Genomic DNA, 26,952 nt, shown 5'->3' with positions numbered 1-26,952 from the left:
TTTTGACTACTTAATGTTTGTTGGGTAACTGATCATTCTATTTGCCATAAAGTGGAGTGTTTGAGTGTGGTTAGAAGGGGCTTTGTTAATTTGAATTTCTGGTTTTAACATCCTAACACGTAACAGAATCCACATACTATGGTAAGAAATGGAGCTTGACAGCCATTGATTAAAGTTGTAGTTGTGCTCAAATGTTAGAGCCCCTCAGCTGAGAACAACCACAGCCAAATAACTTGTTCTTTAGGGTGGTTCAACTCAGGAGAGTCTACAATAATGTTTTAGCTCACTGCAACTTTCAGAGGAATATCTGTTTGCATATCTGCCTGGATTTCTCACAAGGACAGTACAGCAGCCATATGCTATGCAATTCTCTTGTGAACAGGAGTACCAGCAAACATGCTTTCGCCTTCTTTGGCCACCTCAGTGAGGTGATTGTGCCTATCCAAGCAGTGAGCAAGGTTCCACATCTTTATTGCCCTGTTTTCTACTTCTGAGCGTTATCAGTATGCAAGTGTATTATGTATAATACTTTTGCTTAGAGTGTAGTAGAAAACATGGGACTGGATTCTGCGGCAGCCTTGGATCCTAGATAAAATTACTTGTATCATCTTTCTACTCTTACCAATGGAAGTCTATATTGATAGTGTGTGCCACCAAGTATGTGGCATGTTTTAGAATCAAAAGTGAAAAAAGCCTTCACGGTTTACATAACTACACAATGCTCAGTGTTCCGTTTCACTGGAGTACTTCTTTTCCTCTCATTGATCTTACATGTGACCTTGAAAGTGTATTTTTCAGTTTACCATTGTGGGGTGTCTTTTGTGCTGACTATTTACTTATTGGATATTTGTTAGACACCGATACAACAAATGGTGTTTCAAGTAGCCACAAGACAAAAAAGGGGGACGGGGAACCAGGGAGAAAAATACAATAATGATCCTACCAGGCTTTGACATTCGGATCGTGCAAGTGCAGAACAAGGAGTGTGCGGGAGAGGGGGAGTGAGGGGGGTTGGAAGTGAAGTGCTGGTCTGCGCAAAAAGTGAAGTGCTAGGGTGCGAAGCGAAAGCAGGCTAAGAGGAGCAGGAGCAAGTGCTCAGCGGAGGCCAGGAAGGCAAGTGCCAGGGATTGCGGTAGTACAGGTCCACATGCTAAGTGTGAGAGAGGGGGGTGGACTGGGCGGGGTGGCCTGGAGCCTTGTAGAACTCCGAGGGGAAAAAGGCAGCCAGTCACTGCAGCAGAGGGAGGAGTTCGCAGGGTAAGGGGAGATCGAAGGAAGATGAGAAAAGGAGGGTCTTGAGGAGCATCTGGAACTTGAGATCCGGCTCAAGTCTGAGCGGGGCAGGGAGACCATTCCAGAGGGAGGCTCCTGCAGAGGAGAGAAATCTACTTAGAGAAGCGTCTAATCGGCAGAGAGTTGGAGCTAGCGGAATGAAGGGCTGTAGCAGGGAGGTATTTAGGGAGAGGGAGTCGGATGTAACTGGTTTTCAGGCCACAGCAACATTGTGGATGATGTAGAGGGTCTTGAATTTGATCCGATCAGCAACTGGGCGCCAGTGGAGAGGCATTAAGGCTGGCGAGATGAGGTCCCTGGGCTTGAGGCCGAGGATACGTCTTGCAGTCCTATTCTGGATCAGTTGAATGGGCAAAGGGAGGATAAAGGAAGATTGAGGAAGAGGCTGTTGCAGTAGTTAAGCCTAGAGAGGACCAGAGCTCTGGAGCCATTGTTTCTGGCGGAAGGTGAGAAAAGGGTGAATGCCTCTGAAGAAATGCAGTTGATAGTGGGCCTTCTTGGAAAGGTCTGCGATGTGAGGAGAGGAGTCGAAGATGACACCAAGGTTTTTTGCCTCACAGGAGGGTGAAGGGATGGGGCTCGGAGGGTAGCCAGAGGGTGAGAGGGAAGGTGGGAAGCTGCGGTCCTGATGACCAGGATCTCAGTCTTATTGGCATTAAGGAAAAGATAATTGGAAGCACACCAAGACTGAATGGCAGTCGGGGAGGAGGAGGAAGAAGAGGAGGCAGAACATGGAAGCTTGAAGGAGAGCTACGTGTCTGCATAACACTGGAAGTGGGGAGACTAGGAGATCAGGCCAAAGTGGTAAGGTAAATGTTGAAAAGCCACGATGAGGATAGAGCCTTGAGGGGCACCACAGGTGGAGAGACTGATTGGGGGGGGGGAGAGAAGGGGGGAGAAAAGGTCCCAGTTGAACCTTGGAAGGATTGTCCGAGAGGAAGGTCAACCAGTCCAGCCCCTTGATGCCAAGGGTGTCACGAAGCTGATTAGTCAAGGTGGCATGATTGACTGTGTCTTTGGCAGAGGAGAGATCCAGAAGGATGGGAACGGAAGAAGAGTTGGAATCTATTTGCGAGCAAGTCATCACAGGTGTTCAGTAGAGCGGTTTCCGTGCCTCTGGCTGCTCTGAAGCCAGGGACATTTTGGGAATAATTGTACCTTCTTACCTTCTGAAGTTCAGCCTGACTGCGCTGCTACATCTATCAAAGAGTTTAGGCTTTTCTTTTTGGCAGAACATTTTTCTACCGATCGGTTAGTTTCATAGCCCTCACTCAAAGATTGTACAAAAATCTCCTCAACAGTCATAAAAATTGTAGTTAAGTGCTTGAACAAGTGTCACTGGTGGGGAATCTTGACATAGAACACCAGTGGCACTTGTTCGTGAAACTAACATTTGGATAACTTGATAAACAATCCTTGGAGTAGTAACATTTGTACATTTTGTGTGCGTAGCATGTGCATCAAAATCAATATGCAGGAATCTGCATTTAACCGTACTCTAGTAATGCGTTACAGACAGTGTTATGTAGAGGACCAGCCACTGGGTTTATTAATCGCCATCAACGATGGACACTGACTACATTCACACTGGCCACTCATTAGCAATCGGGCCTTTAAATGGGGGCTGGCCAGTGGTAGCTCTTCGATACCCATGGGCCTGGCCAAAAGGCCGCCAAACCAGCCCATAAAGGGGACAAAGGTTTAACAGTTTTGATGGTACCATCCTGGAATTGGGCCATCTGTCAATGTTTGTTTTTAAATTTAAAATCCAGTGCACGGATTTGGGGAGATGGAGGGTGAATGTGACCCACTGGCAGAAAACCAGCTTCAACCAGCCTGTCAATGTGAATGCTTGCTTCTAACAGTTATAAAACAAAAAAGTATAATGGTTTGGAGATTTTGCAATGACACCTACGCCAGTTATTGAGCGTCCTGGGTGGGATCGAACACCCAAAGCTTTAGTTATCCACCACATGGATTGTGCCATAAAGATTGCCTATGCAACTGATTAGCAGGCCTGGAATACTGATCTGAGTAAAAGGTCCTTTGACATGCTTAGTCAGACAAAGATTTATATCTAGGGTGAATACCACACACAATTTCCCCCTACTGAAGTGGCATTTTTGCCATTGTCATTTTAGTCCTAGGTTTTATATCCGTGGGTCGCCTGTCATGGTTTATTTAAAGGTCTGGCCCCCTGATCATGTTTGCACTGCTTCTTGTCACTGACTAATCGCAGACTGCTCTGGCTGCAAGTTCAGGTCATCTGCCCTACACAAAAAAGGCTGCAGCTTAGGGGCATGTGATGGAAGTTTGTGGGCCTACAGTGTGGCAGGCTACAAAGGTGTTCAGTTAATGATTTGTTTTAAACAGGTTTGATCAACAATTGGTTGGAGAAACTGGGGAAGAAAAATGTTTGATCGTCCAACTGAGTGTTGGCTGAAGTTTTACATCCATGGGCTTTCAGATTTTCCGTAATTTTCTGCCACCATATTTTATGATTTGTGTAAAAAGCTCTGTAGCAGTGGTAAACTCGTCCAGGACCTGGGCCAACTGTTGATCATACACCCACCTTTCACATTCCCTCACACTTACCTTGAACGGACACTAGCATCAAGACACCACACAGCACCATATTTAGGCACTGATTAGGTGCAAGAATCAAGAAATGGCCAGGGAGCACTACTGCAGAGGTCTAACATCACGCCTGTCAAGGTCCTCCCTGACCTTGGAAGAGCTCAGACTTTAATGTCTGTTTCAGCAATGGACAGTGTAGGTAAATTACAAATGATAACTGTGCCACAGCCCTCATCCACAGATTTCCCCCATCCTTGCGTGACGCTGCCTATGATGTGGCAGAGCTTATTTATCCTTTAATGCCTGGGTCTCTGATCTACAGAAGCAGCCTACTCAAAGCCATTAACACCTACTTTCATTGGTAAATGGCTAATGGATGGATGGGACCTTCCCATAACCCGGTTTGATGCAAGTGAGACGCTATTTGGATTTGGTTTGGGGCTCCTGTGCACAACACCTCTGAACTAATTCGTAACCGGGCCTTTTGATTTGCAGCAATCTGGGAAAACTACCATTCCCTTTGGGTTTTGTGGACAGAGGAGGTGGAAATGCCTCCCGCCACCCTGTGGTCAGGTGGCCCGGCCCGTTTGTCATGGCCCTCTGAATGGTGTTGGCTGAGTCTGCTCCCAGTGAATCTGCCCATCAATGTGATTGCCTGCTTCTAACAGATGAGACTGAGCTCCCCCCTTAGTGTGAACATGAGGGGTTAATTCTTCCAGTAAAGCTTGCTTGCCTTCTCTCTGCTGTCAGCCAGAATACACAGACTAACCTGCAGCTTGTGGAGCCATGTGTCTGTAGACTTAAGAACACATAATGTTCTTGTAACTCCAGCCCAGAAATCTGGAGGGGGTTTTACAGAGCTATATGGCGAGTGATTGAAGAGACTATGGAAAGTTGGAGGTCCTTTTACTAGGGGTGGAGAGGGTGTTCCCCTTCTGGGTCAACATCCTAATGCAGGCATCGGTACCCAGCCCCATCTCAGTCGCAACTGATTAGTCACAACAGACAAATCAAGATGTTGTTCCCTCAGTAAAAGAATTTCAGTTTGCAATCTGTGTGTGCGCCCGCGTGTGTGCGTCTGCCTGCCTCTCGTCCCATGACATTTGTATTGTTGACTTGCTTGTGTTTTAGAAGCTGTTCTCTTTAGCTACAGTACACTGATGCATGTGCGTATGTTTCTTCAACATCCCAAGCTGGTTGTAGAATGTTTGAATTTAATGTAAATGCTTACATAATGATTTTTTAGATGTTATAGCTGACAAAGAACATTTTAGAAATTTTGTTGTCACATGGTCAAAGTTTGCATGTTATCCCAGTCGGAGAGTTCTAGTCAATTGAAACCCTGATTTCTACTATTCTTTTTCGTAGGCGATTACAGTACCTTCCATAATGATGATGTCTACTGGGTCACCTTCTCCTGCATAACTGTGCTGGTTCCAGTATTGCTACTTCCATGTCGAAGAATTGTAAGTATTTGTTTTGCATTCAAGAGTTTGCTCAATACAGACTTTGCTTTGAGCCAATGTTTTCTTTTTAAAAAGTTAATATCATTTAGACTTTTGTATGGAATGATTTGAATGCTTTTAGAGGATGAAGACCATGATGCACTTGATATATAGCATTACCAGATAAAAAAAAAGAAAAGAAATGGATAGCCCGCTGGTAGAATGTGGGAGTTATCAGGGACCAGAGGTCTGGCTCGCCACAAGCCTCTTCCAGCTGTAACCTAGCATCTGCAGACCTTTTCCTTATCACCACAGCACTGGGCTGCCTGGACTTCTGAGACATGGCACTGTGTATCGGACAGAGAAAAGGGACCTCCCCCATCGGCCCCTCCTCAGCCCCTCCACCTGCACTGAAACACTGGACTTAGGGTAACCCACCTGCCTCCCTGTTGGCCCCATTCCATAGCATTAGAAGATTAACAAATCTAAAAAAGTTAAAGCTGTGGGAGAAGTTGTAGTTGGGCCATCCATGGCCGTTGCAACCAGGCTGGCATGGGCTGGGAAGTTTCAGCAGTACTACTGCTCTTTATACAGTTCTCATCGCAACACCAGGGATATAACGAACATTATTTTACAGAGGTGACCATGCTAGCCTCTGCCTCCTTTGTTGAAACCAGGAAACATTTAGTTACTGAACCGTGCCAGAAATGGTGCCCAGAAAATGAACTGTCTCTACAAACACACTATATCCTCGCCTTCTAAGGATCTTTGGTATGGTCCGCTTGTTTTGCCCAGCCCTTATGCTCCTGGTTAATTTAGGCACCATCAACTACTAGGTCTTGTATTTAACAGGGTTCAAGACTGTTCACTGCATCATAATTATTTTGTGTTTATGAACACTGTTGTAGTTTGCGGTTTGTTTGGAACACCAGCAATTCACCTCTGAATGGATTTGACTGCTTGAGCATGTTAATGAATGGGAATATGTACCTGAATGCACTTTCTCTGTATTTATCCATCTACTTCATTTATGCTCACCTTGGTTTTTGGTGCCCTCATTGCTTTGCCTTGCAATCCCAATGAAGGCCTCAATGTGCTTCTTATTAGAACTCTTTGCATATGACAACCGGCTTCTCTATTGACAGATCTATGGAGGCGCAAGAAGATAATTGCCTAGAGTAGGGGTCTGCAACCTTTTGGCTCTCCAGATGTTTTGTACTACAACCCCCATCAGCCCTAGGCTGCATAGTCAATGGTGAGGGATAATGTCAGTCGTAGTCCAAATCATCTGGGGAGCCACAGGTTGCAGACCCCTGGCCTAACAAGGTTCTAGTTTGTGTGGAGGTACCAGCCTAATAGTTGAAGCTTAAATAGTCAATGTAAGTCAAATTGTTTTTTCATCCAGGACTGAAAAGATTGTACCATAAACTTGCTAAACTACCACTTAGCTGAGTCTTTAAGGGGCATCTAGACTAGATTAAATGCATTCAAACATATGAAAAACTAGGAAGATGAATGTCTGGTCAGTGGCAAAATGCAGAGTCAAGATACCTCCAACTTGAAGACCCCAGAAGTGTCCCAAAAGAGCAGAACTACAAGGACGTCTAACCATGAAGGCAATCTGTGCGGGCAGCTCTGTCCCTGTACTCTACCACCCCCCATTCTACTGGGAAAAACAATGGTTGGAATGATGCATGTAAAGAAAATGGTTGCAAATGTTTTCCCTCATAACTGAATGTTTTATATCACTCTCCCTGCCGGATTCCTCATGCTTCTCTGTATGAATATCTTAGTCAATGGCGTGCCACATGAAGAGCTCATTTGCATAAGAATGGAACAGATTAAACATGCTTTTAAACTCCTCACTTAAGTCCAAAACCAAAGTCCGTCTGTGTCTAAACCTACGCTTGCCCTCACTCAAAATGTGATCTCGGGTTTTCTTAGACAATTGATGGCTCGAAAAGAAACGTAAACCAAGACTGGTTTCAGGTAGCCTTACCAGTTTCAAAACTAGTTTAACTCAATTGTTGCCCTCAGAACCTTCCACTTAGGGCTCTTGCAGTAAGTCAAAAAAAAGGTCCAAATGTCTCAGCGTCTGTTGGGGATCCCTTCCCCAAACTTCAATCCTTAAAGTTCCAAACAAAAATAGTTTTTATCAGGCCTCTCAGAACCCTGGGGGAACCCTTCCCAAAGTTTAGGTGAAGAGGTCAAGCAGGACCTCCCAGCGAGTGCACCATAAATGGGAGGCGATGGGAGAGGGAAGGCCGACCATGTAGTGAGTCCATGGGTCAGGTGAGTTAACGAAGAAGAGGATGTCAGTGACAGTCTCTCTGGCGGAAACCGTGATATAGGTTTCTGCAATAGGAAGGCCTGGGTTTGGAGCCCAGAGTGTCCTTAAGTTTCTTCCGGCCAGATTTAGTGATAGGAGAAGAATAGAGGATTGTGAAACAGTTGGAGAAGATATGAGAGATAGATAGCGACATGGTAGGCAGAAGTGGGGGTGGAAAGACATTTGCCAGGCTGAAGCACTTATGCACTTGGAGGAGGGGGGAGACAGAGGGAGGAGCGCCTTGTGGTGGCACAAACAGCCACAAAGCACAACTTAAATCTATTATACAGCAGGGCTGGTGAAATGCAGCACACTAGACAGGCTAAATTTGACTTTAAAACAGGGCAGGTGACCCATTCAGTTACTGGCAGGGCTAGATAAGATGACGATCAGGTGAAAGTGAGAGTTAGCCAGACCTGTTGCAGACCGAAGGATTTGAGAAGCTAGTAAGAGGAGCTGATCCGCATAAGTGTTCAGGAGTCCATCTCTCACTGTTGGTCCGGGGAACATGGTGGTTTCCTTGCCCTCCATATGTGTAATGGGGGGGTGTGTAGGAGAGGACCCCCAGAGACCCAACAGACCTGGCCAGGCAGACGGGTAGCAGACTGGGGCCTTGGTCAATGCAGCTGGGGAAGCTGTACGTCCCGGATGGGAAAGTGATACATGGGTTGGATTTTAATACTTGAGACAATTTTATATAAAGGTTAACGCCACTCCTTTGAAGACTTGAGACTAAAATGTAATGTTTCTAGAGGTCCGTTTTTTGACTTTTATAAAACTGCGAGTGTTGGTGTGGCAACATTGGCCCGACTTTCCTGCAGATCCAGAAGTATTAGGAAACGCAGAAGAACATTCTTGTATGATATATTATCACATCTAGTATCTCACAATTTGTATTGATGCGGATTGTGATTTAAACGGGTATCCCCAAACACCTGCTGCAGACTGAAAATATGTCAAAATATTACATGGAACGTATGACATTGCAGAGAATTGGGTTTTGAACAGATTGTTCCACCAACTATACTAAATGTGGGGCTGGAGAAGCAGATTTTGTTCGCATGATTTGGATTTATCCCTCTTTGCAGAGGGTGTGGCAGATTGTAACTGGATATAAACATACAGGTTGGCATGATGGACATTAACTTCAAATATGTATCCTGGAACTTATTGGTTAGAAGGGAACAGACAGATTGGATGTTGAGGGGATTTATTTTGGTCCATTCAAAAAAATACTGATTGCACAATGATGAATAAACTCGTCTCCTACTTTTGAAAGATCGGAAATTTATGGGTTAACGGGTGGTGGTGGAGGAGAAGGCATTGTTTATGGAGTGAAAGTTTAGAGGAGATTGAAATATTTCGATAGATTTTGTTTTTATAGCATCCAAATTAGAGCACATTGCCGCTGAGGGTTGATTGATGAAAGTATGTTTGGTTATGTTGGCGAAATGGGATAATGGTGATATTATCTGCCCTTTGTAAATTTATACGTTAAGTGAATTATCCTGTTATTGAATGTTTATTTTGAAGCCTCAATCTGTATGATGTATGAAAAGAGGTTAGACCCTAAGGGACATCCTTTCTATCCTACTTTGCTTGGTCTGCGTCCTTTTAAGTCGAGACACATGTTTTGCTTTTTACATGATTTTCATTTTCAGATCTTGAATTCATGTGATTGTTGTATGCTTCTTGATGTATACCTGAAATGTTAATGATATTTTTTTTAAACTTACGCCATTATGGTTTTGGAGCACAAGCATGCTTGCAGCAGCAACATTGATATGAACTTTAAAGTGCTTGGAATCCCGTTTCAGCATAATTCATAGTTTTTTGCTGAGCTGTGTGATGCATCCGATGGAGTCATGCTAGTCAGTTACCTCCTCCCATGTGGCCAGGCGACAGAAGCCGCTACCTGACCCTGAGGGTGGCAGTATGAGTTAGGATCACATGGGGGGGCAGGAGGAGACATCCACCGGGGAGATATTCTGACTCCATCGGGTGAGACGCAGTATTCCCCCCCCTTTCCACTTTTAGGATGAATCCTCGATTTGCAACAATGTGGTGACTTCCCTCTTCCACCCATGTGGAAAGCTTTGGTCCCATCCCAAAAGCCAAGTCTCAACTAGCCGGCCTTGTAAAATTATGAGACACTTTTCCCAGCTTCACATACTCTTCTTCGAAACAGTTTGCCTTTAAAACGTATTGCAAACATGTATACAGTTTTCTCAGAAAGGGACTACCGTTTCCACAATCCCCACAACACTGAGACGAGGAAGAGGAGTAATGATGATCACTTCCCACTGTGTGCAGTCTAGTCCTTGCCCACATCCTATTGGTCAAAGCAATTATAAAAAGGAGGAAAGACTTTAAGTGTGCAAGATCCCTGGAGGACACGAATGCAGGAATCCTGCTGTGCTAAGATAAGAAAGGGGGAACCTTGCCTCCCATTTGCCTCTGGGGAGTTTAAAAGCACTGAAGTTATCGATGAAGGCAGTCTATCCCCCTCCAGGAAGAAGGGGAATCCCCGAGCATCAGTAGAACGCCCACAGTGTGCCTGACAGGAATCAGTTTTGAACTGGGATGCTGATTTTCCCCCTGGGACAGCCACTCCCCAGATTTGCATGAAAGGCTTGAATGGTGATTGGTGGGCTCAGACAGTTAAGACAGTTGTCTTGCATAGAAGGCGAGGGTCCTGGAGCTTAACCCTGAGATACCAAGAGGAATTGGGACATCCCAGCAGGTTCCAAGCAACCACCAGAGCCGTTGAGTAACCACTGATGACCCAACACTGAATTCAATCAACAGGAAGATCTCTTGAAGACTACTTCCTCCCCTGGACTGGGGGGCCTAACATGTCTCAAGACCACCTGCATTTTGTGCCATCCCACAAAGAGCTCTGACCATCCTGGGCTCGCAAACTCCCCACTTTGCGGTGCAACGTCTTGTGAAGCCCAGTTCTGGGCTGAAACCTTATGGGTATCCTTTTGGCCTGCAGTGACTTTTTTTTTCATTCCTAGACGTCCCCTGAGGTGAGTCGGGGACTGAGAACTGAAGAGAAGTATACCGGACCACAACTGTCGCTGAGCCAAAGCCTGTGAAGGGCTCCAACGCACCAGTGCCACGAAAATCCACTGGTGGGCGTCCCACTGCTCGAGTGCATCAGTCTGTTCTTTCCAAGGATCCTCTTTCAGCCACCCAGGCCAAGAAACCCGTACCAGGGATAATTCTCGCCACACCTTGGGGACCCAACCTGCTGCACCAAGTTCTTAATTGAAAAGGTACGGTCTCCAGCCTTGATCTTGCTGCGTTGTTCTTGGAGGGCTGCAGTTAAGCTGTTGCTTGCACCCCCTGAATCCCTGCAAACCTGAAGAAAACCTTCAGACTGTCTGCTGCTTACCTGCCTCTTTCCTCCTCTGCTCTTGGTGACTGGACCCCCCAGTACCTCCCTTGACTGAGATTCGCCTAGAATAGGGTTGGACTTTTTAAGATTGGCTGAGCACGTGTTAATTGAAGTTGCGAGAGTTGATTTAAAGTTTGCTTATTTGTTTCAGTCGTTTATATCACTTTTGTATTGATTTACATTGATGTAAAAGTGGGTGACCTTTTATTCTACAGTGATGTTACTGTGTGATTAGTATTTAAATGACTTATTTCTAAAGCTTTAGTGTATATACAATAAATTACTATTTTTATAGAAGTGCTAGAGTCAGCTTTTCTTTGAACTGATTGTACACTCTAAATAATGTGCCTCACTACAGGCCGCCTTCCTCCTAACCCTGGCTGCTCAGCCATTGCTACCAAACCTTTGGGTAGTTCAGGCTAAACCTAAGGGGTTCAACCCTGTCACCTAAGGTGGGCTTTTCCAAGTTCTGTCAGACAGCAACTTGTGTAAAATTCCTTAAGTGACAAACCTACAACATAGTAGACCATTGCGATCAACAGAAAGCTGCCTTATTCTAGCTCAAGCACTCATATTGTCCAAATTGGACTATTGTAACTGTCTGTATTTGGGTGCTAATAAGTGTGTGCTCAACAAATTACAAATAATGCAGAATAATGCACTTAGGGCTGCATTAAATATACCAGGAAGAGAGCACATTTCAGCAACAAGACATTACAAATTGCTCTCCATAAAGAAAAGATTGAGTTGAAAACTGTGTGTCTTACGTTCAAAGCACTGAACCATACAGCACCTCTTTACCTAACTGAATAATGTACTATTAGATCACCCACACAGGTCACCAGATCTACTAACGCATCCTGCCTGGTGATTCCGAGATTAGAAATTAAAAAAAGATTTGGAGGGAGCAGCTCCCCTGTCATACCAGCCCAATTGTGGAATACCCTCCCACCTGTACTTAATACGGCCCGTCTGTTCTCCAACTTCAGGAGAAATGTCATCTCTTGGTTACTTAGCAAGAACGAATAGTAATTAGAAGTTCTGATCTACAGTACATTAACTAATGATCTGTTCTCCCACTACTTGCACATACCTGCCTCTTCTGTCTGTTTCGTCTGTATTCTTGCCTTATGGAATTCTACTTATGTAACTGTAATTTAACTACATTGCCTATGTATGTATTTTACCTGTGACCAAATTGTAATTTGACTTCAATGCCTATGTCTGTAACAATTTACTTGTGACTAAAAACGCCCAAATACCTCTGTCAGGTGTGCTATGGAAATAAATATACTACCACCAGGTCCATGCCAGCACTAGGACAGTAGCCTCCCATCCCTGTTGCTTTTGGGCACATGTTGCTTGCCACCTCCGTATGTTGCTTGGTGGCACACTTGTCACGGTCAGCATTGCACATGTAAAGCCTGTGCAGTGGTCTTGCGCCTGCAACTCATTGTGACATACAGCTTTGCTGTGGTAGGTGCCAGTGAAGGAATACACTTGAAGCGTCGCAGCCTTTCTTAGCTCACTGAAACTGAGTTAAAATGCTGCTGTAAGTGGCAATAGCTGCAGATCTTCTTGGAGTCTGACCCTATCACTCTGTGTTTTGATCGGGACATGACTTTTTTTCAGATGCCGGCATGTGGCCTTTCAGAAGATGAAGTATCGGAGGCTAGCTACAGTGCTCAGATCGGTGCTCTCCTGCTGTATGTGACACTTTACAGGCCAGACTGCATCATCTGTGTGTTGATTACCCTGCAGTTGGATATTCTGCAGTTTATTTTTAAACCTTCGCTTGTTTGAGGAAGCAGTGGTCAAAGGGTGTGTGCGTATGGTTGTTTGTGTGTGTGGGGGTGTGTGTGTGTGGTTGCAAGGGTGTGTAAGAAAAGCCTAGGTGTGATTTAGAGTAAGAGCACTCATCTGAAAGTTGTATACTAGAAAATACCTTATTTTCCACTTTCTCTTTTTTCCAGTTGAATATATTGACCTGCGTAATAGTTGGCTCTTACGTGGTGATATTAGCCATTGACGCTTATCTCTACACAAGCCTCACTTACATTACGCTCAACGTACTCAAGAGAGCCCTGAACAGTGATTTCAGCCGAGCCTTCACTAATGCGCCATTCCAGAAAAATGGTAAGTGTGCTCCTTCTAGTGGACATATGTATTGCTGTGATGTAGGTGTCTTATTCTGAAACAAGATCTTCAAAAGGAGCAGGCGAACCAACATCCAAAGAATTTTCCCTTTTAAAAGATAGGGGAGGGAGGGGTGGATGTTCGAAATGTTATATGTAAAATGTTGTAAAACCAATAAAAACATGTAGTCTTTGTCCTGCCAATGCTCTATTTGTTGTGGGTGCTCTCCCCCCCCCTCCCCACTACTGATCTGGTATCCTAATTTTCGAAAATGTCAGGCATGCTACTTGCATATCTCTGGTAGGATAATAAACTGAGATTAAACCTGAGACCCTTTATAAGGATGCAACAAAGTCCTATGTGGGTGGGTTTTATCAATTAATATAGATTTTGTAGGCCAGGGTCACTCCATAAGGGAACGTAATGCTGTTATAGCATTCAAGAAACACATGGAATGATCTTCATGAATGAAGACTTTCCAGCAGGCTAAGCCACTTCTATAACCATATGGATTAATTGTACTTTCAAGCAGGATATGGAGCAATACTATTCGCCATCTAAGCACATTAGTTCTCAAAACATTGGGCCACTGCGTTTCTGGTAAATCCTCCAGCCCCGAGTTTGGGCTGGATAGGAGAGCATTATATTCCCTACAATGGCACTGCATCTTCGTAGGCTTAGAGGTTGACAACCAAAATCCTACTTCTCCCCATATGAAGTGAGTTCTTTCGGAGGGTGGAAATGACGAGCGTGTCCAGTACTCTGGGATTCTTAGGATAGACATGCATGTTCTTTCATTGTAGCTCAATTTTCTGCTTGAGGAGAGGGTTGCTTGTGTCTCCTGTAATGGGGCCTAGGCTGTAGCCTGGCTGTGGAAAAAGGGGAAAAATTAAGGTGGCCAACCTCTATGGCTGTTCTGCCCTTGTGCTTTTGATCTTTTGTCCACGCTTCTTACTTTAGATGAAATTCATACTTTGGCTCAGCAGATCAAAACTGATGTCTCTAGTTGTTATTACAAAAGGTCATGTCAAGTTATAACCCTTCCTTTGGCTGCACATACCCATCATTCACGAAAAAACAGTGTTCCATTTGGCATTCTAGTTTTGTTTTATCGCAGGAATACACGACACATAATGATGCTTCCTTTCACGATGAATCACCCAATCAGTTACAGTTGGCCCAGATTCCTGGCTTTACCAGATATGTTGTGCGCCATATTTCTGGAACTGGTCCATATGTTTTGAAGAGTATCTCTCTGTTTCAGTGTTGCAATGCCAGTTGACAAACATCTGCAAGTTCCTCCAGGACTGCCATGCTGCCACAGGATTCCAGAATATTCACTCGACACCTTTGTCAAGGATTGGTCTTTCATGGATCGATCTCAGCTGGTTTTTCTGGCAGCCTTGCATGTCGCACAAAACAGACATACGTGGCTTACTTTATGCCAATGATTCTTTACACTATTATTGTGTACCCTCAAGCTTGCCCTCATCGGAAGAACACCCTATCCCTTCGTGGTGTGATGTAGCGCTGTGGCTCCGCCTATCGAATAGGGATAGGTAAGAGAAACTCGCCCTCCTGCTACAATGGATAGGAAGTCTGGAGTCCAGAGCAGCGCGACATTCCAAATCAGGAGCCTCGCTGCACACTCGAAGCAGCACACAGATTTGAAATAGCATCAACCCGTGGACCAAGGTATCGCCAAGGTATCACCCATGAGATCAACTAATGAGCGATTACGAGACCAACTAACATTAAAACACTTCTCTCTGAGAATTTCTGACTCTTTTCCACGCTGAATATGTGCAATTACCAGCACAAGTGAAAATACCAAGTGCACCGATGGTGGACGGGATGCACACACACGTAGAGTACGGATTAAAACCACACCTATACAGTGTGAACCAGAACATGCTGTGCCAGATCTGTTGGGCGAACAGATTTGGTCTACCCGAACGAAGTTAACAGGTCATGAAGAAGATGATGCATGAAAAGACAGATCATTGAAACCGGTCGACCATAAATCAAGATGTCCGAAAAATAAGGAGAACCAAAACCACCACAGTTAATTTGGGATACTGTAGTGTGGTTCATAGACTTAACATAGACTTAAAATCGTGGAGAATCCACCAAAAATGGCAAAAGGTTCTTCTCGGCAAAGTGTTTGTGGTGGAATAAGAATGATATACACACAATAGTGAGATGATGTACATACTCTTAAATCCCTCAAACGACATGGTTTTAAGGAAAATACCATTGTGGTGACCAGACCTACTCCACGGAGGGCAAATAAACTGTCATTTTGACATATAGACCCAGGCGGACTGTCTGATCACACAAGGAACGGAGTACAGGAGTATTGATCCAAAACTGCAACTTTTTAGCGAATCTGTGCTATGTATAGCCATAGCTGATAATTCTTTAGAAAGAAACTAACTCATTGTAGCAGGAGGGCGAGTTTCTCTTACCTATCCCTCTTAGGTCGGCAGAGCCACAGCACTACCTAGGGCTATATCACACCACGAAGGGGAGGGCAAGCGTGAGGGTACACAATAATAGTGTGAAGAATCATTGCCATAAAGTAAGCCACATATGTCCGTCGTTTTGTGTGATACGATGTACAATGTTAACAGGGACATGATATCCCAGTAATGAGGTGTAATGTTGCCAGAATAAGCATCCCTGTAGTGTTCTGTAGCCTTGCATGTCACACATGCAATTTCCCATTTGTTTCTTCGGACTGCAGTAGTAATGTTAAATATAATGGTTTAAGCGTTGATGACTTTTACTCTTATGCTTTCATCTATATTGGTTAATTGTGGACCATTAACCCAGCCATTTTTTGGTACTCCCCAGCACTCAGTGTGAATATTTCCCTGAGAAAGTTTCCATGCCGAGGCTGTAGAGTTGGCTCAGTCCTACACTCTGCCATCCAAGCGTCTTTGTATTATTCTATTTGTTTTGTATGTACTTTATTTCGATAAAATAACATAAAAGTCAATGATGCACAATAAAACATCCATTATAATAAACTCGAAAAGCAATATGTTTGAAACAAAAGGACTCCCCCCCCCCCCCCCCCCATCCTCCAAAAAACCAAAAAAATCGGGCATTCACTTTTTTTTTTTTTTTTAGATCCTTTTGGTTCGAAAGTATTGCATTCGATCCTTTTGTATTCAAACCTTTGACTATAAACCGTTGACCTCAGAAAGGACTTCTGACCTAATAGTAGTTTGTTTGGGCAGTTTAAAAATGGCTTTCATTCAGCATAATGAATTTGCAATGTTATGCCCTAAATGATGCACTTTTTTCTAGTATAGTTGCAATTTCTGTTTGGATGTTTTGTGCCCCTTCTCTGCTAATGCGGTTAACAATACAAACTTGTATTGTGGATGCGGCTCAAGAAGGTGATGCGATCAGTAGATCCATGTAATGAGCCTCCCAGTAATTTGTATCTAGATCCTTTTCTAAAATTTGGGAGTAAAGGTTTGGGGGTCAGTGTTGCTCTGTGGGAGGAGAGACCACATATCCTGAAGTAGGTAAAGGGGGGGATACATTGGCTTTCTGAGTGTATAGGAATAGAAGATGGCAGTGGAGAAGAATGCATAATCCAAATCTACCACCATGAAAGATGTAGCTGATGGTGGAATATGTGGAATCGTACCAAAATGTCTCCCTCACAATTACGACGGCCGAAAATGGTAACTTTTTTTTTACCCCCCCCCCTTACACCACATATATATGTGGGGTATAGAATATAATATTAATATGGGGGGGTGTGGGGGTCTCCCCCGAATATATATGGTGTAAAGGGATTTTTAAAAAAGTCGCCATTTTCGGCCGCCGCAATAATCGCATAGATCCGTATACATAACAATCTGGTTGCTGGATTAGAGACTATTGGCAATGCAGATAAAAGTCCTATTTTGTGCTTGTGTGTCTTGCACAAATTGCTATACATCCCTTGTTTTCTTAATGGGTAAAATAGGAGTATTGCATGGACTAGTTGTGGGGGGACGATTATACCCGGTCTCAAATGTGACTTAAATACCACTGAAAATTCTGCTTTGGCCTCCAGCTTTAATGCACTCTGGTGTTTTCTGGGTAGGGGTTTAGTATCAACTTGGATGCGCTGTTGTCAGCCTTGCATCATCCGCATTTCAACACCATAGCTTTGAGGTAGAGAAAAATGTGATCAGCTACACCAACATATCACAAAATACAAATTTTATTAGTCATCATATCATAAAAACACAAATGTTAAAAAAATCTTATAAAAACACATATAAAGTGCAAGTGACACAAAAAACTCTAGGGTAACAAATCAATTATAGCAGTTAGACATTAGTCTTTGACTACACTAGAGCACAACTCCTGTGGTACAGCTTCGTATGACCAGTACAGGAGGGGAAAAAATGTTTTGGCCAATAAAGACCCAAATACACAAACCAGATGTTTTAATAACTGGTGTAATGCCTCTACATGTTTCAGTTCTTATATTTTCATTCAAACTTTCTTCAGGAGGATTTGTTGTTAATCCATCACTTTTCTTATTTTCAAACATTATAGCACCTAAACATTTTGTAGTGCTCAAACCAAAGAGGTGTTGCTGAAAAACATTAAACAACCATGTGAGGATCGTTATTCACTATGGTAAAAACAGTTTCAATCTATCGAAGCGAGGAAACGGTGAAATAAATACTTCCATTACCTAGCATCAGAGTGGTAGTGGTACAGAGGAAGGCTAGAAATAATTCCGTCTTCAAGCAAATTCATGCATTTTTTATAATTTGCACTTATCTGTAAAACATAGATATAGATTGCATCAGAAAAACACTACTTATGTGGAGCCTCAAAAAACACCATCTGTTTAACACGTGCATATGCATCCCGTCTAGGACATGTGCCCGAAACATTTGATTGATTAAAATCATCTTGCAAAACTAGTAAAATACTAGAGAGGAAAAGATTAGCGGGGAATTCTGCACTAAACACAAAGTACAGAGGAAATCTGTACATAGCACAGGGTCTAAATAGACTAATCAAAGGTCATTAAGAGAACTCATCATGTACCCTATGGATCAAGAATTTCAGCTGCAGAGTTTACAGGAAATTTGAACAGGCATCAAGCTGGGGACGTGTGTAAAATACACTTGTCTGTCTGTGAGGGGCAGTGCCATGCCAAAAAGGCTCAAGTGCACTGGACGGGAAACAGAAAAAGAAAGGGAGAGGACCGAGTTAGGGATAGCAAAGAAACTCCATGTACGGGGTTCGCATCGAGAAAAAAATGCTAGCAAAGTTACAGCCCAATGCCACGTTCACAGGAGCACTCACCTTTGCTCGCGCTCGTAAATGAAAGCCTTAAGTGGATCAGCACGGGGCCAGCGTCCCTTGAAGAAATGTAGATGTCTGTAGAGCGAAGGAGCAGGCGTTCACAGCATGCAAGCCTTTCAGACCAGCACATTAGTTGTGCTCGAGTTTTAAAAGGGAGAAATTGCCAGGAGCGCTTGCGGGAGGACAACACACGGCACTATCCACCATTAGAGGGTGGTAGTACTGTGAAACGGGAAAAAAAGAGAAGGGGGAAGTCCCTTCTTAGTGATATTAACACGGCAATAGCCAGCGGGGACCCAACCCCTACTGGTAAACCGTGGAATAGCTTCAAAACAGTGAAATGTGCAGACGAGCCAAATACTGGAAAAAGAAACCCAAAGAAATGGCTCAACCAGTTACAATACGGCCAGGTACCTCAAAGGAGGGTGAAAAAGGCACACAGAGTCATGAATCAAGGGCCCCCTAGGTTAAAAGGAGGCAACATGATGGGGGGGGGGGCATTATTTAACTTTGTGCCACTCGATAGCATCATTAAGCCCATAGAGATCGCTACGGGTTTGAAAAATAAGTTGCTGTTCTTTTAGGAGGGGTTTCTGATTTTGGATGAAGAGGGTGTTGGCTTTGTCCACCTGAAACTCTCGCAGTTGTGTGTTTTCTCAACAAAGTTTTTAACCATTGGGGCTTGGAGTGTTTTATTCTTAATGCAACTCTTGTGTTCATTAATCCAAATTTTAATCTTAAGGTTGGTTTTGCCAATATAATGAAGACCACAGGGCCACATAACCATGTATACTACATGGTCAGTGTTGCAGTTTGAAAAAGATTTCTGGGTCCACATGATATTGCAACCTATGTCTATTTCTTGGCGTTTAGATGTAGTTTTACAGGCTAGACATTGGCCACAAGGATGGTGGCCTGTGACAGGGGGTAAGCCCCATAAGGTGGTAATGCTGGTAGCGGGTACTGATTGACTCAATGGAAACGGCTTTGACTAACGCGGTTCCCTATCGAGGCAGATTTCGTGTAAGCAAAAAGGGGCACAGAAGGGTCAGATTTAGTAGTTTTAAGCCCTTTCCATTGTTTCGAGATGATCTTACGTATAGCTAAACTGTGATTGGTAAGTGTTCACACACACTATTCTATCTTCAGGGCTTTTTTTAGGTTTGTCTTCCAGGAGGGCTTGTCTATTATTATTAAAAGCACGCTTCGCCGCTTTTTTGATCAAGCTCTTCGGATAGCCTCTATTCAGAAGTTTGGCTTTCAAGTGTTGGGCTTCTTTTTCATAGGACTCTTTACTTGAACTATTCCGCTTGAGCCTGAGAAATTGCCTGAATAGCCAGAATCGACATCTACAATTTACTCTTAGCCTCGAACAAGAGGCAACTAACTTTCTAGACCTGACCCTGTACCATGAAAATGGGCATATTGGCATCAGACCTTTCCACAAAGAAACAGAGAATTCTCTCCTACATTACCAATCCCATCACATTAAACACTTGAGAGAACTTGGCATTTGATACACGAAGACACTCTGTTTACTTATTTTTCCTGCTTGGGAACTACTAGCTTTTTTCCCTATATATTCACTTTAGCTTATGTTTCACCATCCACTTGATAGGTCCCATTAGAAGGATCATTCCACTGAACTATAATATGTTCTACGTTTTACTGTCTATTTTACAGGAAGGGGTGTATTCATTTACCTTCAGTTTCTCTCTCAAACATGGACCACATAATTCACCTTATAATGTTGCATGTATTACAACGCATAATGACATGTTACAACTAACGTCACCAAATTTTCTGAATTGTAAAATTGAATGTTATGAACAATCTATGAATTGTGCCTACAATATTTTCTTTACTAAATTTGTGTTTTTCCTTTTACATTAAGAGTCCAAGTTTGGCCTTATGAAGAAGAGGAGAACTTCCTCGAAACGCGTCGCTATTTAATTTGGACTCAATTTTTCCCTCAATTTGAGCTTCATCTATTGATTACATTTTGTTTCTATGCACTGTAAATAATTTCTCTCTGAACTATAATTCGAAGGGATTGTGTCCTCCGACGTATTCCTCATCTTAGATAGTTAGATATCTCCTTCCAGCTCTGCTGGCCTCGGAAAATGTTTTCTCTCTAGAGGGCGCTGCGCGTCGACGTCCTCCGAGTCGATGTCCCTCGACAGCCGCCGTATCGACGTCATCCTGCCTATAAAGGCCGCGCGCAGCGTCCGTTGCTCAGTTCCGTTTTTCCGCGCTTACTCAGTGCCTCGGAATACCGTTGCTCAGTTCTTGTCAGATTAATCCATATTTACCTCGAGTTATTCGATCCGTACTCGATGGCTTCCTCGTCGGAACCGACAACTCCTCGATCCGGCTTCAAAAAATGCCGAGATTGTGGGAAAAAGATGTCGCTGACTGACCCTCACAGAGTTTGTCTGTGGTGTTTGGGAGCTGAACACCATTGTTCGGAATGCGAGGACTGTATGTCCATGACAGCTAAGGCCCTGAAGGAGCATAGGGGGAAGCTGGAGAAAGGTAAGACTTTTAAAGCTTCTTCGTCGACGAAGTCGAGACACTCGTCTCCTCGTCACCATTCGCGCTCCAGGTCTCGGAGTGGGTCCCATCACTCCTCGAGATCGAAGCACTCGAAGAGGAGACGTCGAAGATCCCCTTCTCCGTCTTCCTCTTCCTCTGTTTCGCCAAAAAGAATCCCTTGCCCGACGAAACATAGTTCCCGGGCTGAATGGGAGGAATTCCGCAAAAATATGATGAGCGTCTTCGAGAAAGCGGCCTTGACCCCCTCGAAGACTGCCGAGAGCGATGCTCTGGTCGAAAGACCCGAAGGTCAAAAACGCAGCGAGTCGCAGTACCCGGCGAAGGAAACCTCTCGAGCGCGTCTCGAACCCTCGAGTAGGACTATGACCTCCAAACCTTCCTCGAAGGTTCCGTCCACGCCGTCGACGAGGGTTCCGTCGACGCCGAGGTCGGTGTCTTCGACGCCGTTGTCGAAGGGACCTTCGACACACGGGTCTGTCGACTCGACGCCAGCTTCGACACCGGCGTCGACGCCAAGAAAAGTCACGGTTACGACACACCCAGTGACTATCCCCAGGTCCTCGACGTCGATGGCGTCCAGATTGTCGAGTAGAATTCCAATTCTGTCGAGGTCTTCGAGGCCTCCGCCTTTGTTTTCGACGCCACGCTCGAAGCCTTCGACGTCGGCGTCGACGACATCGACGTTTTCGAGGCCGATAATGACAAGTTTGGCACCCTCTGCCTTGGAAATGGGATTTACTCCCTTTATGAGTTCAGAACAATTGAGAACTATGTCCTCAATTTTGGAAGAGGGAGAATTGTCTGAACAGGAAGACACATTTGAGTTGCAGGGACCTGTAACCCCAATTAGAGAGGAATTTTCCTCTGAAGAACGCAGGTTAAAGGATCTTCATGATTCCATACATGAGGCAAGTGGGTTAGACACTTCCCCTGAGGTGGAGTTTGCTAGGCCAGACCCGGGGGAGCATGCTGAAACCCCCTATAGAGCCTTAATGGCCAGGATCACAGAGTTCATGGGGTGGTCTGCACCTTCACAATCTTTCCAACAAGATGACCTCATGGAGGTTCATGTGGTGCCTTTTCATAAAGCTCTTCAGAGGAAGATCATGACAAACTGGGAAACCCCAGATGTCGTACCAGCAGTAAATAAAAAACTGTCTACAAAGTACAGGGTATCTTCTACAGACCCGGAGTTTTTGTCTAAACACCCATCCCCAGAAAGTCTGGTGGTAACAGGCAGCATCCTCTACCGATGGCAAGACGGCTTATCCTACCGTCCCACAGGACAGGGACGATAAAAAATATGATGCTATGGCAAAGAAAGTCTTTTCAGCATGTAGCATGGCGTTAAAATCTGTTAATGCTACCTGCACCCCTGCTAGGTTCAGCCATACACTTTGGGAGTGTGCTTCTACAGCGGCTGACTGCATCCCGGAGGGAGAAGAAAGGGATGCGTTCCTGAATATTATACAGGACGGTAAAGACGCTATGTGCGAATCCCTCCAGACGGGCATTGATTCGGCTGACAGTATCAGCAGAGCAATGGCGGCAAGTACATCAACCAGGAGATTCGCTTGGTTGAGAAAGTCTGGTTTTGCCCCAGATGTGCAAGCCAGGCTCTTGAACATGCCATTCGATGGCTCTTCTTTGTTCGGGAAAAAGGCGGATGACAGTTTAGAGAAACTGCAAACTTCAAAAGCAGCAGCTAAATCCCTAGGAGCTGCAATCCGTCAGACTCCCTTTCGTCCCACAGGAACCTCTGCGAGGGGCAAGTCCTTTCGCTTCTACTCTGCATTCGGAAGAGGTAGAGGACGTCCGGTTCAAAGGGGACAAAGAAGAACTACCCGAGGTGGACGGGGTAGATATTCAAAAGCCGCAGCAACAGCAGGTGCCTCTTTACCATCGGCATCTGCCGCCCCAAAACCACTCTGAGGACTTCCCTCAAAGGACACCTGTAGGAGGCAGGTTGACTCAACATCTGGCGGTATGGCAGGCTATCACGTCAGATGCTTGGGCATTGGAAACAGTTGCCCAAGGTTACTGCCTGCCTTTCCTACGTATACCTCAGAGTCATCCACCGGGGATCAGCTCTCAGAAAGCTCCAGATCCGCTCCTCTTGCAGGAAATTTTGGACCTGCTAGAGAAAGGTGCCATAAAACCGGTACCTGTAGCGGAGAGGAACAAGGGCTGGTACTCCCCTTACTTTCTCATTCCAAAGAAAGACGGAGGACTGAGACCCATCTTGGACTTGCGAGGATTGAACAAATTCCTCAGAAAAGACAAATTCAAGATGGTCACTCTTTCTCAGATCCTCCAGGCCCTTCAGTTCCAGGACTGGTTGGTATCTCTGGACCTTCAGGACGCTTATTTCCATGTGCCTATCCATCTCAAACACAGGAAATACCTGAGGTTCGCAATTGCCAACTCTCACTATCAATTTCGAGTGCTGCCATTTGGGCTGACCTCCACCCCGAGGGTCTTCACCAAGTTAATGTCGGTAGTGGCTGCAAGTCTAAGGAGGGAAGGGATTCACGTCTACCCCTACCTGGACGATTGGTTGATCAGGGCTGTTTCTTCGGAACAAGCTCAGATCCAGCTAAATCACGTGTGCCACTTCCTTCACAGACTGGGCTTCTCCCTCAATTTAAAGAAGTCACAAATGATACCATCGCAGAGACTCCAGTTCATAGGAGCGATCCTGGACACTTCCATGGGAAAAGCCTCGCCACCAGAGGTGAGGGCTCAAGATATTCTACAGATGGTTACCAAGTTCCAACATGCCCAACGTCTCCCAGCCTTTGACTTTTTGAGGTTGCTAGGCCTCATGGCATCCTGCATTTTCCTAGTGCCAGAGGCTCGCCTGAGAATGAGATCCCTCCAGTGGGCACTGAGGACTCAGTGGTCACAATTCTCAGGGAGAATGACAGATCTTCTTCAGGTTCCCGGCAGGGTGGCTCGAGACCTTCAGTGGTGGGCCTGTCAGGAGAACAGTTTTGGCAACCCTGGCCGGAGATAACAGTAGTCACGGATGCCTCACTCACGGGGTGGGGAGCCCACGCCAACGACTTGACCATCAGCGGTCGTTGGTCTCCATCGGAGTCCAGACTACATATCAACCTGTTAGAGCTGAGAGCCATCAGGCTTGCGCTGAAGGCGTTCCTGCCAGCTGTACAAGGGAAGAACGTCCTGATAATGACTGACAACACGGTGGCCATGCATTACCTCAACAAAAGAGGAGGCGTAGGATCACTACCCCTGTGCAGAGAGGCGATGCAGCTCTGGTTTTGGGCAATCCAAGAAGGAATCTCTCTATCGGCAGTTCACCTAGCCGGAGAGAAGAACTTGACAGCGGACGCTCTGAGCAGGCAGAGCACAGTCTCCCACGAGTGGGAACTAGCTCAGGAAGTCCTTCAAGAGATCTTCGCCCTTTGGAGAACCCCTCAGGTAGATCTGTTCGCCACCAGCCTAAACAGGAAATGCGACCTGTTCTGCTCAAGGGAATTTCCCCCGAGAGGAGCTCTGGGAGACGCGTTCATAGTGGACTGGGAGTTTCCGCTTCTGTACGCGTTCCCACCGGTCCCTGTCATTCCTCAAATGATCAGGAGGTTGAGAAGATTCCGGAGAACCATGATCCTAATTGCCCCGGATTGGGCCAGGAGAACGTGGCACCCGGACCTTCTAGACTTGTCCATCTGCCCTCCAATTCGACTTTCACTCAGAGAGAACCTACTCTCACAGAAGGGAGGTCAGGTTCTCCATCCAGACATCAAAACCCTCAACCTTCACGCTTGGCTTCTGAAAGGCTGAGGTACAAGGATTGGGACCTCCCTGATGATGTTATGGAGGTGTTGCTTTCGGCAAGGAGGCCAGCAACAAAGTCTTTATACCGCTGCAGTTGGAACAGATTTTGCAGCTGGTGTAGAGAACAGAATATCGACCCTTTTTCATGTGGTACACCAATGGTTTTGTCCTTCCTACTATATTTGGCAAATTCAGGCCTTCAAGTTGGCACCATTAAGGGCTATCTCGCAGCGCTATCCATCTTTAAGCGCACTGCGGAAGAACCATCCTTTTTCAAATTACCCTTGGTTATACAGTTTCTAAAGGGGTTAACCAATGTTTATCCCCCAAGACCATTCCAAGTTCCCCTATGGGATTTAAACTTAGTACTAACTTTCCTGATGGGCACACCTTTCGAACCGCTCCATTCTTGTTCGTTAAGATTCCTTACCCTTAAAACTGTTTTATTAATAGCACTTACATCTGCTAGAAGGGTGAGCGAATTACAAGCTCTTTCTTGTAAACCCCCTCACACAATATTTCACAAAGACAAAGTTGTCCTGCAAGTGAAGCCTAATTTCCTCCCAAAGGTGGTTTCTGAATTCCATATCACTCAGAAGATTACCATACCATCTTTCTATCCTCCTCCTCACCCGGGGAAAGAGGAAGAGAGGTTACACAGGCTAGACCCTAGGAGGGCTTTAAGTTTTCACATCAGTAGACTAGCCAGGATAAGACAGGCAGACCAGCTGTTTGTAGGTTACGCAGGTCACAAGCTGGGGTTACCAATAACTAAGCAGACCATTTCCAGATGGATCATTCTAGCCATTCTGGAATGTTATAAACTGGCAGGGAAAGAGCCCCCTCAAAACCTTAGGGCTCATTCGACCAGAGGTATTGCAGCTTCATCGGCCCTCAAAAGAGGTGTGCCGGTTAAAGACATCTGTGCGGCCGCTACATGGTCGTCTGTCCATACCGTTACACGTTTTTACAATTTGGATTCCTCCTCCAGTCAAGAGACTAGGTTTGGAAGGGCTGTACTGCATTCTATTCATCAATAGAAGACAGCGTGAAGTCAGTACTCCCTCCTCCAATAATAGAATACTGCTATGGGAGCCTATCTAAGATGAGGAATACGTCGGAGGACACAATCCCTTCGAAGAACAAGTTACTTCTTACCTTGTAACGTTCTTTCGACGGGATGTTCCTCCGACGTATTCCTCATCGACCCTCCCATCCATCCCCGCAGTTCTACTTCCCTTGTTGTTGCAGCTTACGCTCCTTCAGGGTGATTAGTTTAGTCCAGAAAGTATTATTGTGGGCTACAAAACGGAACTGAGCAACGGGCGCTGCGCACAGCCTTTATAGGCAGGATGACGTCGACGTCGATACGGCGGCTGTCGAGGGACATCGACTCGGAGGACGTCGACGCGCAGCGCCCTCTAGAGAGAACATTTTTTCCGAGGCCAGCAGAGCTGGAAGGAGATATCTAACTATCTAGGATGAGGAATACGTCGGAGGAACATCCCGTCAAAAGAACGTTACAAGGTAAGAAGTAACTTGTTCTTCTTGCTGAAAATAATATAGCTTGGCTATAAATATATATTTGTTTATCTCACACTTCTGTGTCTGACCATATTGGTTAGAAACAAAAATATGTACAATGCCTATAACTCAATTTGAACTGTATTGGATTAATCCAAACATTTGAAAGTGTGCAGGGGACGGGAGGGTTCCTAAGTTGAATCCTCCTTCCTTTTACAGTTTGTCGGGGTCTTGTGCCATGACCCCAGTTCCTCCTCTGCACCTAAAAATGTATTTAAAATAATCCACAAATTTCTTTAGTAAACTTACTTACCATAGGTGTGCACTTCTATCTAAACCCTTTGTTGTTCGTTGTTAGCCCTTCTACCATTGTAGGAGGGGGGAGGTCTTGATGCGAGTTGTTTGACTTTTGCAGGAACCCCTTTTTGTGCCCGCCAATGGTCCAGCGTTTCTGTAAGGACAGGAAGCAGGCGAAGAGCCCGAAACTCCCTGGTCCTTTGTATGCTGATGTGCCTGATTGGAACCAATTCCCCTTGGGGTTCTGACCGTCCTGA

General features: G+C 45.1%; 1 protein-coding gene across 2 annotated transcripts in view; it reads left to right on the top strand.

The window, feature by feature from the left end:
* TM7SF3 (transmembrane 7 superfamily member 3) overlaps nucleotides 1-26,952 on the top strand; it is a 358,501-nt gene that overhangs the window by 320,776 nt on the left and 10,773 nt on the right. For both annotated transcript variants that reach the window (XM_069628089.1, XM_069628090.1), the window contains 2 exons: nucleotides 5,239-5,336; nucleotides 13,021-13,183. In XM_069628089.1, the coding sequence (XP_069484190.1) occupies nucleotides 5,239-5,336; nucleotides 13,021-13,183 (261 nt within the window). The remainder of the gene's footprint in view (nucleotides 1-5,238; nucleotides 5,337-13,020; nucleotides 13,184-26,952) is intronic.

Source organism: Ambystoma mexicanum, chromosome 12, assembly GCF_040938575.1.
Source record: "Ambystoma mexicanum isolate Mex_15411 chromosome 12, UKY_AmexF1_1, whole genome shotgun sequence".
Lineage (NCBI taxonomy): Eukaryota > Metazoa > Chordata > Amphibia > Caudata > Ambystomatidae > Ambystoma > Ambystoma mexicanum.
This window is presented reverse-complemented; position numbering and strand designations above follow the sequence as displayed.